The sequence below is a fragment of the Geotrypetes seraphini genome, chromosome 9 (assembly GCF_902459505.1).
Source record: "Geotrypetes seraphini chromosome 9, aGeoSer1.1, whole genome shotgun sequence".
Taxonomy (NCBI): domain Eukaryota; kingdom Metazoa; phylum Chordata; class Amphibia; order Gymnophiona; family Dermophiidae; genus Geotrypetes; species Geotrypetes seraphini.
The window spans coordinates 12734488-12749298 of NC_047092.1; the positions used below are offsets into that span (position 1 = coordinate 12734488).

The 14811-nt window shown below is 46.2% G+C and overlaps 1 protein-coding gene across 2 annotated transcripts in view; it reads right to left on the minus strand.

Moving 5' to 3' along the window:
* The window catches only part of PLXNA4 (plexin A4), a 1110463-nt gene that overhangs the window by 482804 nt on the left and 612848 nt on the right, over positions 1 to 14811 (minus strand). For both annotated transcript variants that reach the window (XM_033958729.1, XM_033958728.1), the window contains exon 5: positions 5330 to 5430. In XM_033958729.1, the coding sequence (XP_033814620.1) occupies positions 5330 to 5430 (101 nt within the window). The remainder of the gene's footprint in view (positions 1 to 5329; positions 5431 to 14811) is intronic.

Genomic DNA, 14811 nt, shown 5'->3' on the forward strand with positions numbered 1-14811 from the left:
TTTGCATCTCAAGGAGGCAGTGCATGCAAATCCATCCCATACATATTCATGGTGGAGATCCTGATAACCTGACCTGGATCCGGCTTTCGAGGACCGGAATTGCCTACCTTTGTTGCAGGGCAGGGGTGGGCAGTTCCGGTCCCCGAGAGCCGGAGCCAGGTCAGGTTTTCAGGATCTCCACAATAAATATGCATGAGATAGATTTGCATCTCAAGGAGGCAGTGCCTGCAAATCCATCCCATACATATTCATGGTGGAGATCCTGAAAACCTGACCTGGCTCCGGCTCTCGAGGACCGGAATTGCCTACCCCTGGTCTAGGCGTTTGTATCCTTACGCACACAAGACACTCATAACATTGACAGATTCTTGCATACATGACATACGTGCAACATCATTTATCTGGCCTCCTCGAAGAAAACCATCAGGAGACTGAAACTTATCCAGAACACCGCCATTCGCCTTATATTTGGCTTAAACAAATGGGAACACATCACCCCTTTTTACCACAAACTACATTGGCTACCCCTTGAATCTAGAATCCTATTCAAGTTCGTGTGCTTCTGCTACAAAACTGTCTTTGGGCTATCTCCGAGCTACCTCACCCCTCATTTCAACCTGAACTGTAACAAAAAGAACTCCTGCAGAATCAATCTTTTCGCCTTCCCCTCCCTAAAACTATGCCATCTCAAAAGGTTCTTCGACAAAACCTTCGCTTTCCAGGCAGCCAAACAGAACCCTTGGCTAGCCCAAATTCTGCTCAAGGCCCATACCTACCTTGATTTCCGAAAAATACTCAAAACTCATTTATTCCACGCTTAATATCCCCAAGCCCCTCTCTTCCATTTCTCTCACCCCTCCCTCAAACGACCCAACTCTCCCGGTACCCCCCTCTTTTTGATCTCCCCCATCTCACTAACTCCAACGACCTACTCATTTCCCCCCTCGCATGCTCACCTTCATCACCTCATTGCTTGTAATTATGATCAATTGTAACTATGATCAATTGTCAATATCTTCATTACTTGTAAATATAGTTTATTTCTTAGTAAGTTTTGTTTAATTAATGTGAACCGCCTAGAACTCCCTGGGTATGGCGGTATACAAAAATAAAGTTATTATTATTATTATTATCTTTTCTAGTGTATACTTATGAAGAGAATTTTTAAAAATAAAGTAGAATTCAAGAAACTCTCAATGACACACCCGGAATCTCTTTGGGGCTCCACTGTGCCCTGGCACACAGTTTGAGAGACACTGATCTACACAATACAATGTCACTCCTTCCACAGTTCAAATTCATGAATATTGACTTTGAACCTCACTCTCTAATCAATAAATCATTCTGCCGCCTCAGAGTAAGTCGGCTACTGGAAAATTGCCAATGCCAGGAGAGTAGGAAGACAAAGCAAACACTGGGATCAAAGGTCAGTATTTTGACTTCTCGGTGAGGTCCCAGGGGTTCTACAGGACACTACAAATGACTAGTGCCATCTGTATTAAGCTTAGGGGGAACGCTTTGTCATTAGATGTTATAAAGTCATGAGAAAGAGTGGCAGAATGCGGCTGAGAAAGAACCGCAGCAGTGTGGAGAAATGAGGCCTGTGATGGAACGCAGAGGAATGATGGAAGCAGAATAGGCATTTATAGAAAAAATCAGCGAGGTTAGAGGACTGTGTGGGTAGGGTTCCACGATTTTCCAAATGGAAAATCCGGAACCCCTAGACCCGACTGCATCCCCACCCAGTTCCACCCATCCCTGCTCCATTATGCCCCAGTCTCACCCCCAATCCCGCCCTACCCCCCCCCTTTTCCGGCTGCCTGTCCTGGCCCCTCTGCTGGACCACCAGGGGTTAAAAAGGTACACAGGGGAGGCCTGCATGGAAACAAGCGGGAAGGAAGGAGAGTGGCAGTGTGCAGGACAGTGAAGGAGGGGGGGACAGCACACATGGCAGGAAGAAAGGGGGAACAGGGTGCAGGGTACTTGAATATTAACCCCCAGTTTATATTTGAGTCAACCTTTTTTCTTCTTTTTTTTTTGGTTGGGGGGAAGTTACCTTGGGTTATATTCAGGGCGGCTAATATTCGAGTAAATACGGTACTTGGTTGAATTGTACCAGCAATTATGATGCAAAATCTCAGTATTTCTACTGCAGCTGTTTTTCAAATACTTATTTATTTATTTCAGTCTTTATACACCGCTTATAGCCTAAGCCAGGGGTGCCCACACTTTTTTGGCTTGCGAGCTACTTTTAAAATGACCAAGTCAAAATGATCTACCAACAATAAAATTTTTAAAAAAGACAAAGCACACTGTAGGCAGAGAAAATGTGAATTCACATTTGTATTTGAGGGTTTTTTCAGAGGTCAAGGCAGATGACTTTAAAATATGCAATGTCACCTCAGACGTCAAGTCTAATGTCGGAGAGGAAGTTCCAGGGCAGCCAGGCAGCGATTGGATAGAGTGGCTGAAAATCCAGCTATAGTCATGGTGTTATCCAATTAGTGGCTGGGTGGAGTCTGGACAGAGCCGGGAGTTAATTTGAGTCCACTAACTGGGTAAGTACTGGGATAAAGTTTGAGGAGCCAAAATACTGCCCTAACTTTCCCTGGGCTGTTATCTGGATATTGGCCTGAATATCGGCCGGCATGTGGATAACTTCTGGTGGCCAGTAAAGACCTATCTATTCGGTACCAATGCCCAGGTAAGGACTGACACGGAAAATTCTGACCAAAGTCCGCCTGCAGCAGTAAGTACATTTAAAATCACTAACCCTTGTGGGCTTAATATTGGGCCCAGGCTTTTAAAGAAATATTATCTAGGACTGGACTGGAGTTCTTTAGTCTGTGGAATTCTGGAAGGATTTGCCGCAGTGGGATCACACAGCTAGGGCCTCCCCTGCCCACCAGAACCCCCTTTTCACAATTTACAAATTATTTCCATGCCCTGGGGGGGGGGGGGGGGGCAAGCCAAATCTACATTGCTGAACCAATTGTAATTGTCTGCACATTTCCTCAGAAACATCCCCTACCAGTCTTTCCCCTTAGCAGAATATTTTTCCTTCTCTTACGCCCTCACTGTTTGACCTTGCCCTTGCTAGGACCCCGCTGTCCCCCTGGTTTCCCAGCTGTCTCAAGTCTTAGGCACAGTGTCTGGTGTAGAGGGGTCTGGTGTAATCTCCTTTGACCCCTGGAGACTGGGGCTGTAGACAAGCTTCTTGTTTTCAATTCGCACTATCTAAATGATTCATGGCAGCCTGAAGAGACCTGTGAAGGACCCAGACTGTGTGCTAAATGGAGGGAAGGAGAGGACATTAATAGAGGAGAGACAGCAAAGGGAAAAACGAGGGTTAACAGGTATGGATAGAAGCTCTCTCTGGACCCCCCTCTATAGCTACCCCCACCTCTTTGTGCTCACCTACTGTTATGGAGAAAGTGATCCGTGGATTTTTTTTTTTTTAATTCTCTTTCTCGCCCACTCTGGAGTTGAATTTCCTCTTGCAAAGTTGAGGCAGAAGGGAGACTCGTGGAAATCAATTGCGTATTTCTGGCTCTGGGCCCTTTCACAGTCAGAGAGTATCAGAGTGCATGAGAGAGCTGTCATCGGATACCCTCCACCCCCCTCCCCGGGAGTGGAATAGAGGGTCAGACAGTGGCAGGTTAGAAACTAAAGAGGAGCTGAACTCTAAAGACGTGTCGAGGAGGGCGAATGTCTTCCTACGAAAACACTGGGCTACTTGAGAAACATTTGTACAATTATTGGCATTGGGGGGAGGGGGTACATCGTCAATAGCGCGCCTGAGAATTTCGCCCTGTCAAATGTGCGCACGACAAGTGCGCGCATGAAGGGAGCGGGATTTTTGGGGCGCAATTGTAAATGTAGTGGTGGGAGTTAGCGGCAATCGAGCGCATCGGCATCCCCCTGACGGAGAGCACGATTATAGTAGGGGGGTGTTCCCCCCATGCCCCCACTCAGAGCGGAAAAGGAAAGGCTTCGGGAGGAGAATGTGAGTTTAAAGTGTAGTGGGGGAAGTTCCCCCCACATACCCCCTCAACAGGAGCATGAGTGTTTTGGGCGTTCCCCCCAAAGCTCCACCTCAGAGCGCAAACAGGAAGGCAAGGGGGCGGCGTTCATTTGTCCTGCGCGCAAACATCGCGCCAATGTCCTGCACGCATTTGACAGGTCACCAGTGGAGGGGGGAACAGACCACCCCGGGTGCCATCATGGTGAGGGTGCAGGTGCCCATCCTCCTCACTGCTCCCCTCCCGCTCCTTCCCTGCCCCACACTGCCGCGTGTACGCGCCGCGGACCTCTGTAACGTTCCTGGCATGAGCAGCAACCCCCCAAACCTGCTGTGACGCCAGCGACGGCTCTTCCTCTGACGTCACTTCCAGGACCCATGCCTAAGAAGTGACGTCAGAGGAAGAGCCAACGCTGGTGCCACAGCCGCTAATATAACTTCCCTTAAAGAAGGTTCCTGCCTAAATCACCTCAAGCCCCAGCCAATTAGGTTTGAGGACCCAATATATAAAAAAAGACAAACGGCAAACTTCCCAGCGTACCATGAAGAAAGCCCCAATATGATGGCTGAAACCAGATGTGGCAAGATCCAGACAACTGCAACAATCAACTCTGAAGACTTGCTTTGTATAATGGTGATGAAGGGCCTAATATTTTGTGCTATTTAGACGGCTGGGAACAGCACCCGCGTGACATAGCCAGTCACTGCCAATATTCAGCGACTCGCCGACTAAGTTCAGCGACCAAATACAACCACCTAAAAGGGTGGTATACTTTTGGCCACTGAAACTTATCCAGCTAACCACTGAATATTGGCAAAGCTGGCTATGTCCCGGCCAGCCCAAAACAGACCAGAAATTCAGTGCCGGCGGCCAGATAAGGTGCCGGCACTAAACTTCTGGTATTTGCCATAGACAGCAGGAGATCACCAGCGATCTCCCGTGGTTTGAATAAAAGCCTGGAAGCATCCAAGCATAGAACAATATTCACGCCTACAGCCCTAGTGTTGCTCTCACGAGGCCATAAAGTGTTACAAAGGGCAAAAAAAAGTGCAGAAGATATTCTGTGGCAAGCCTAAGAGGATTTCGGCATTTAAAAATGAAAATGGTTGTAGCATCGAGAAACAGAATTCTCAAAGAAAGGTCAACGGGTCGCCTTTGTGAACGAACCTGATCACACTTCCAAATAACTGCTTTCTTGCTCCACATGGAACAACCTGTCTATTTGTTTCATCTTCAGGGTACAGAGACCATGGGAAGAAGGAGCAGAGAAATCGAAAGGAGTATAAATCCAACCAGCCTGAACTTACGCGTTGTGAAGCACACACCATCCGCAATGGGGGTCTCCTGAGCCCAGGCATTCGCTGCACGTCGCATACTGTCCACAGGACTCCACGGGAACTCTGGTCAGCTACAAGAAAGCAAAGAGACCTAATTATACTCTACCTCGGCATTCTCTGGCCCCCCCCCCCCCCCCCACCAGAAGGACACAGTTCTAGAGAAGGGTCGCCGTTTGTAACAAAAGCTACAACGCTATGAAATTTGCTGAAACCCAACAGGAACTACGATTTCATCAGCTGAGATTTATCATCTGGGAGTTGCAGACTTCAAACCGACTTTGTTCGAACCGCGGAATGCCGTGCCGTTAAGCTACCGCCCAGCATTCTGAGGTTCGAAGAGAGTCGGTTTGGACTCTGCAATTCGGAGATATGATTCAGACGTTCAAATACTTGAAGGGTATTAACGTAGAACAAAATATTTTTCAGAGAAAGGAAAATGGTAAAACCAGAGGACATAATTTGAGGTTGAGGGGTGGTAGATTCAGGGGCAATGTTAGGAAATTCTACTTTACGGAGAGGGTGGTGGATGCCTGGAATGCGCTCCCGAGAGAGGTGGTGGAGAGTAAAACTGTGACCGAGTTCAAAGAAGCGTGGGATGAACACAGAAGATTTAGAATCAGAAAATAATATTAAATATTGAACTAAGGCCAGTTACTAGGCAGACTTGCACGGTCTGTGTCTGTATGGCCGTTTGGTAGAGGATGGGCAGGGGAGGGCTTCAATGGCTGGGAGGGTGTAGAAGGGCTGGAGTAAGTCTGAACAGAGATTTCGGCAGTTGGAACCCAAGCACAGTACCGGGTAAAGCTTTGGATTCTTGCCCAGAAATAGCTAAGAAGAAAAAATTAAAAAAATTTAAATTGAATCAGATTGGGCAGACTGGATGGACCATTCGGGTCTTTATCTGCCGTCATCTACTATGTTACTATGAGAGAGAGAGAAAGAAAAAGAGAGAAAGACAAAGAAAGAAAAAGAGAGAAAAAGACAAAGAAAGAGAGAAAGACAAAGAGAGAGAGAGAGAGAAAGAGAAAGAAAAAGAGAGAAAGACAAAGAAAGAACGAAAGAAAGACAAAGAAAAAGTGAGAGAAAGAAAGAAAGAGAGAGTGAGACAAAGAAAGAGAGAGAGAGACAAAGAAAGAGCAAGAGAAAGAAAGAAAGAGAGAGTAAGACAAAGAAAGAGAGGGAGAGAAAAACGGTGACTGAGTTCAAAGAAGCGTGGGATGAACACAGAGGATCTAGAATCGGAAAATAATATTAAATATTGAACTAGGCCAGTTACTGGGCAGACTTGCACGGTCTGTGTCTGTATATGGCACTTTGGTGGAGGATGGGCAGGGGAGGGCTTCAATGGCTGGGAGGGTGTAGATGGGCTGGAGTAAGTCTTAACAGAGATTTCGGCAGTTGGAACCCAAGCATAGTACCGGGAAAAGCTTTGGATTCTTGCCCAGAAATAGCTAAGAAGAAAAAATAAAAAAATTTAAATTGAATCAGGTTGGGCAGACTGGATGGACCACTTGGGTCTTTATCTGCCGTCATCTACTATGTTACTATGTTACTATGATAAATCTCAACTTATGAAATTGTAATTTCTGTTGGGTTTCAGCAAATTTCATAGTGTTGTAGCTTTTGTGACAACTCTGAATTGGTAGCCATAAAACATTTGGACTTGTCATTTGTAACAACATAAGACGTTTCAACAATGTGTCGCATGTCGTAGGTCAAAACCTGAAAATTAGCACAGTTTGTATTCTTTTGTTTGCTGATAACAATGCATAGTGTTTCAAAAGAGTATGCACTATACCCCCAAAGGGCCACATGATCAAAATAAACATTTCCAGAAATGGCATGGGAAAATACATGAAACAAAAAATGTTCTGTCTGCCCAACCCTACTCATTTCGCCTTCTCCTCTAAATATAGAGTAGAGAATGGCACGGAGAAAATATTTATCACCGTTCCCGCCCCGTCCCGTCGTCCCTGCCCCATCCCTGTGAGCTCAGTCCCCGTCCCTGCCCTGTGAACTCGATCCCCGTCCTTGCAAGCTCGGTCCCTGTCCCCGCCCTGCAAACTGTCAGATCCCATCCACATACGCCTTGAATAGTTATGATTTTATACAAACTTATTTTATTAAAGTATAAAAAGAGACTATTCTGTACAATTGTCATTTTATAAACACAAATAATACAGATCAAGGATCAACAAAACCCCTGTCTCCCCTCCCTTTCACAAATATCCCCTCCACTATTGTGAAAACTGAACAAACCAAATTACTACAAAATGCTACACAGAAAAATCAAGCTAACAAAATATTTCAGACACACGTGGCAGGAATAATTAGGGGAGTGCAACAGAGAGAGAGCCCTAAGCCAGCTGGAAGCTAAAGAAGCACAGCCTGGGCTGTGCGGTCCCCAATTATGTCTAATACCAGCTCTAGCAGGATACATATTTCAAATATTAAATATTCTGGTAATTTTATTCTTCAAATCACATTGGTCTCAGGCTTTGGTTTTGGGTTCCTTCTGTCTTCATCGTGGTATAGCTGGCTCCTGAAGGTAAAATAAGCCCAAGAGGAGCTGGGGAGGAGATGCCGAGTCTGACACAGGCACAATTTTTTTAACACAGGAGCAAGACTTTTTACCGCTCCCGCGGGGCGGTGAAAAGTCTTGTCTCCATTCCCGCGGGGCGGTGAAAGGTCTTGTCCCTATTCCTGCAGTAAACCACTTGCAAATTTCTCCATTCCTGCGGATTTACTGCGGTGACCACAGTTTACGACGATAAACTGTCCCCGTGTCATTCTCTAATATAGAGTTCTTTCCAAAAGCAGCGGAAATCTCTGGAACAGGGCAAATGTGCATTTTTCACACTCATACGTTCTACACAGGGCCACACGCCTGGCTTTTCTGCTGTTTTGACCCAGTGGACCTCCCGTACATTGAAGATTCTCTTGCAGTGCATTTTGCTTAAGAATACAGCAGGTTTGGGTCTAGCAAAGTAGCAGCTCTCCATCATCCCCACATTTTCATCCTTGGGCAGTCAAGACAAGTTCTTCTTTACACCCTCAATAATTTTCAATTAACAGAGGGACGTTAATTGTGAATCATCCCAAGGAGAGGCCGTTTTCAAGGGCTCTCCTCCGAGGGTCAAGCACTGTTTGGAACTTTGTCCTCTTAGGGGGGAATTCTCTATAGCAGTGTCCCGCAAACTTTCTCGAGCCGCGGCACACTAGAGGTAGTGGCCGTGGCGCGAGGCATCTGGAAGTGCGCGGATATCGCTGTGATGACATCATCATGTCGATGTCCACGTGTGTGTGAAGGCCCTCCAGGCGGGCTCTGAGACGCCAGTGGGGGGTGCCAGAAGGGAAGAGGGCCAGAGAGGATAGGTGTTGGCGCCTACTGATTGCCTACAGGATGTGCCTCTTGCCACGCGAGGCACGTCCTGTAGGCAGTCAGCCTGCGCCTTTCCTCCTGCCCAGTGTACCATGGCACACCTGAAATCTCAGGAGGCACACTAGTGTGCCTTGGCATACGGTTTGAGATACACTTCTCTATAGCGCTCCTGAAGTTTATTTATTTTAAAAAATGTATATCCAACTCGACTCAACATTTCTAGGCGGAGTCCAACAAACATGCATACTTTATAACAAACAAATACAGTACATTAAAACAGCAATTGCGTAATAAACTTCAAAACACTTAAAAAAAAAAAAATCTAGAAAGTCAGCATTGATACACCTCGTCAAACAAAACCCTTTTCAACATAACCTTGAAACCGCCATCGCCACCAGCCCCTCGCAGTTGCTCAGGTAATTGGTTCCATAACTGTGGTTCATGCGCGTAGAATAGATTTCCCATATTCCTCGTGGTGAGTTTCACGAACAGACGGCACCGCCAGGGCATTACCGTTCAAAGAATGTAAGTACCGTGTTGGTCGATAAGTTCGAAATTGGGTATCTTACTTTAGGCGCGAGTACTTAGGCTAACTAAATGGCTGGTATATATGGGCACTCTCCCAACCTAAAGCCGATTAGCAACTAATTATTCAATTAAGTTATGCAAATAAATGGCCTTAATCTTCAACTTGGGCGCGCAACTTTGTCCGCTAAGCATCAAGTTTTGCGCACAAGTGTATATAACAAGGGGCGTGTTATTAAATTACATTACTGCCACCCCTCGTCCTCCCAGTTAGGTTGCTGGGGGGGGAGGGGTTTTGCACGCGGATGGCACGCTAATCTGTACAGGAGAGAAGAAACCAAGGATGTGTACATTTAGCTCATTAGAACACCATAAAAATTTAGTGCAAGCAAAATCAATTACACTCATGTTAGCCGACAGATTAACATGCATAAAGTCAATTGTGCATTTAGAAAAACACGTTCTAGAAAGCATTAAAAATGTTTTCATTAACGCAAAAGAGAAATGAACAAAAAAATAATTGGGAAATGCAAGGCTACACGAACAAAAAAATAATGATCGTGTGCCTGAGCATATCCGTGGAAAGAACGGTATAATTATTCCTCAGTGGCAGAGTTAGTCCAATAAAAAAAAAAGGTATTACCTTATTTCCCTTGTTTTATTTCTAAATATTACCTTGAAAAGGGGACTAACGCGGCCATCACGCCTTTTCATTCAGTGGCAGCTGAAATTACTGAGGTCCACCGGGATGGTCTCGGGACCCAAAGACCTCCCGTAGGAGGAAAGGCTGAATAAATTGCAGCTATACTCCCTCGAGGAACGTAGAGAGAGAGGAGACATGATAGAGACGTTTAAATATATCACCGGCCGTATTGAGGTGGAGGATGATATCTTCTTTTTTAAAGGTCCCTCGGCCACAAGAGGCCATCCGCTGAAAATCAGGGGTGGGAAATTTCATGGCGACACCAGGAAGTTCTTCTTCACCGAAAGGGTGGTCGATCGTTGGAATGAACTTCCACTTCAGGTGATTCAGGCCAGCAGCGTGCCGGATTTTAAAAGGAAATGGGATACACATGTGGTATCTCTAGGGGGGTAAATTCAAGGGGGTAGGGTTGTTGGAGTGGGCAGACTTGATGGGCTGTGGCCCTTTCCTGCCGTCATCTTCTATGTTTCTATGGAGACCCGAACTCCAGTGTCACAGTCAGTGGCAGCTCAGGACAAGAAGGAACTCAACCGTCTGCCCTGCTTGCTCCCTAGGCCAGACCTCACCCTACCTTGCTTTATCATCAAAAACGTTTGGCAGACCGAGTGGAGCAAAATGTTGAGCTTCTATTGGTCCTTTCTTTCTGCTCCCGGCCATTCACTGTGCACTTAGAGTCTAGGATTCCTCTCCCAGTGCCAGACACAGGTGTGGATGGGCTGGGTTGGGGTTACCAGACGTCCGGGAAAGCCCGGACATGTCTACTTTTTAGAGGTCTGTCCCGGTGCCCAGATGGCGTTTCCAAAATCCAACAGTTTGTCCGGGTTTTGGAAAGCTCCAGTCGCATCTGGAGGGCCTCTGAGTATGCGCGGATGACGTCAGTTAAGAGTGAATATCATCACTTATCCGATTCAAGTGCCAGCTGGCTGCACGTACCCAAATGTTTAATGCTGGTACCTGGAAAGGGCCCAGAATTGAATAACTGGGCATAATTTTGGAAGCAGTGGTCTGTTTTAAAAAGTTCTGATGGCCACCAGTTGAATATTACCTCCTAGATCTGGGGTTCTCAACCCAGAACTCAGGACATACGCAGTCAGTCAGGTTTTTAAAAGTCCCACAATGAATATGCATGAGATACGTTTCCATACACTGCCTGTGTAAGCCCCAAGGACTGGATTCAAAACCCCGGCTCTAGATGCATATTTCATGAATGCTTCTTATGAGTCATCTGTAAAACCCAACCTGTTTGCAGCTCTGGGTGGGTGGAATTTTCACCATATGGAAACTTCGTACCATTAAACACTATTTTGACTTCCTCTCTATTCGACTGCGGGTTCAAATCTCTGATCTTAAGCATCTTAGATTACTGCTCCATACGCCCTTTTTCCTACTGGCCATACCTCTCTCTATGCAACCTAGCTTTCTTCTAACTTTCGCCATCACCTTTTCAACCTGTTTGGCCACCTTAAGTTCATCACATACGATCACGCCCATGTCCCACTCTTCCGTCGTGCACATAAGCTCTTCGCCCCCTAAACTGTACCATTCCCTCGGGTTTTTGAAGCCCAAATGCATGACCTTGCATTTCTTAGCATTAAATCTGAGCTGCCAAATTTCAGACTATTCTTCAAGCTTCGCCAGGTTTTTCTTCGAGTTATTCACACCATCCTGGGTGTCTGCTCTACTCTACAAAGTGTTGCGACTCAGAAAGTTTGGCCTAGAATTTGTATTTATTTACTCATATTATTTTACTAGCAAATAAAGCGACACAGGATAAATGCAAGAACGGAATATCCTTAACCGTGGTGATTCACTATTAATTCAGTCCTGCCCATTTTGTTCTCAGCTAAATGCGTCACCTATCTGCCCCAAAAGGGGATGAACGACACTGCCAAGAACTCCCTGGAGGACATAGCTAGAGACTTCGGAGCTCTGGGAAAGAGGCTAAAGCAGACAGGAGCACAGGTAGTATTCTCTTCAATTCTTCCTGTTAGGGGCAGAAGAAGGGACAGGGACGAACGTATCCTGAAGACGAATGAGTGGCTACAACGATGGTGCCAGGAAATGAACTTCGGATTCCTGAATCACGGAGAGGCACTACAGGGACTACAGGGACCAGACGGACTCCACCTGACCAACAGAGGTAAGAATGTCTTCGGACACAGGCTAGCCCGCCTACTTCGAAGGGCTTTAAACTAGGTAAGTCGGGGGTGGGTACCCACTTTTACACCGGAGCAGTAAGTAACAATCCTGATGGGGCGAACCAAATCTCCGCTTCTAAGTCTGAGGTAAGTACCCTTATTGCAAAAGAATCACTAGGTGACACTTTAATTCAAATGGATGGCTCACTACAGGAGCTTAGCAAACAGAAAGAGTGGAGAGCTATGTATGTTAACGCACACAGCCTAGGGAATAAATTTCTAGAACTAGAAACAGAAATAGTTAATGCAGACCTAGACGTAGTAGCAATATCCGAAACATGGTTCACAGACTCTCATGGGTGGGATATAACTATACCAGGATACAACCTGCTTCGACAAGACAGAGAGGGTAAGTTAGGAGGAGGGGTAGCACTTTACATCAAAGAGAACATCAAGACAACCAGGATCACGGATGTCAAGTATACTGGGGAATCCATCTGGGTGAACCTGGCCAAAGGCAGAGAAAAATGCCTGTACCTTGGTGTGGTATACAGACCTCCAAGACAATAGGAGGACAAGGACGCAGAATTAATTGAAGACATTGAGAATATCACCTTACGGGGGGACGTCGTTCTGATAGGAGACTTCAACATGCCTGATGTAGACTGGAACACACTCTCAGCGACAACTTGTGATAGCAGGAGGATATTAACGTCCATGAAGGGAGTACGGCTCAAGCAAATGGTACTAGAGCCCACTAGGGCCCAGGCCATCCTGGACCTGGTACTTACGAACGGGGAAAGCGTCTCAGAGGTCTCGGTGGGAGAAACGCTAGCCACCAGTGACCGTAACATGGTATGGTTTAACCTGAAGAAAGGCTTCCCCAGGTCACAAACAAAAACAAGGGTATTCAATTTCCGAGGCACTGACTTCGCACGCATGGGAGATTTCGTCCATCAGACGCTGCAGGTTTAAGAAGTAACTGATAATGTGGAAGCTATGTGGTCAACCTTGAAATCAACCCTTCATGAGGCAACTAAACGCTACATAAAATCGGTAACCAAACAGCAAAGAAAAAAGAAACCCCAATGGTTCACTGATGAGGTCTCTTACCTCATCAAAGAGAAGAAAAAAGCATTTCTCTCATACAAACGCACGGGGAAAAAAGAAGCAAACATTGAATACAGGACAAAGTCTGCAGCAGTCAAAACAGCAGTCAGGGAAGCCAAACTTCGAATGGAAGAAACTCTAGTGAAGAACATTAAGAAAGGGGACAAATCCTTCTTCAGGTACATTAGCGACAGGAAAAAGAACACAAACGGGATAGTACGCCTTAGAACGCCAGAAGGGAACTATGTGGAAACAGATTCCGATAAGGCCAAACTACTGAATGATTACTTCTGTTCAGTCTTCACCTGCGAGGCACCAGGGCACGGGCCACGGCTGGAAGCAAAGCAAAGCATGGAAGACCCATTTCAGAATTTTGAGTTCACACCAACTGATGTTTACAGAGAACTGTCAAGACTCAAGGTGAACAAAGCCATGGGACCGGATAATTTGCACCCAAGAGTGCTCAAAGAGCTATGCGATGTTCTGGCGAAACCATTAGCCATGCTCTTCAATCTCTCCCTAGGTACGGGGAGAGTCCCCCTAGACTGGAAAACAGCCAACGTTGTTCCTCTGCACAAAAAGGGTTGCAGAGCAGAGGCTGCGAATTACAGGCCAGTGAGTCTCACATCAATAGTGTGTAAACTCATGGAAACTCTACTTAAAGGTAAATTAGACACAATATTGGATGAGGGAAATCTGAGGGATCCCTGTCAACACAGATTCACTAGGGGCAGGTCATGCCAATCCAATCTTATCAGCTTCTTTGACTGGGTGACAGGAAAGCTAGACTCGGGAGAGTCTCTAGACATAGTGTACTTGGATTTCAGTAAAGCTTTTGACAGCGTCCCGCACCGTAGACTATTAAACAAGATGAAATCGATGGGGTTGGGTGAGAAACTAACTGCATGGGTCAATGATTGGCTGAGTGGAAGACTTCAGAGGATGGTGGTCAACGGCACCCTCTCTGAGACATCGGAGGTGACTAGCGGAGTGCCGCAGGGATCAGTCCTGGGACCATCCCTTTTCAACATATTCATAGGGGACTTGACCCGGGGGCTTCAGGGTAAAGTAGCACTGTTCGCTGACGACGCCAAACTGTGTAATATAGTAAGTGAAAGCAATCTCAAGGATAGTATGACGCAAGATCTGATCACGTTGGAAAACTGGTCCTCGACATGGCAGCTGGGCTTCAACGCTAAGAAGTGTAAGGTCATGCATCTCGGCAGTAGAAATCCATGCAGAACATACACCTTGAATGGAGTAGCACTAGCTAGGACTTCAGAAGAACGGGACTTGGGAGTAATCATCAGTGCAGACATGAAGGCTGCCAAACAAGTAGAGAAGGCCTCATCCAAGGCAAGGCAAATGATGGGATGTATCAAGAGAAGCTTCGTCAGCCGCAAACCTGAAGTCATAATGCCACTTTACAGATCCATGGTGAGACCTCATCTGGAATACTGTGTGCAATTCTGGAGGCCACATTACCGTAAAGATGTGCTTCGAGCCGAGTCGGTCCAGCGGATGGCCACTAGAATGGTCTCCAGACTCAAGGGTCTCTCATACGAAGAAAGACTGGGCAAATTGCAACTCTATA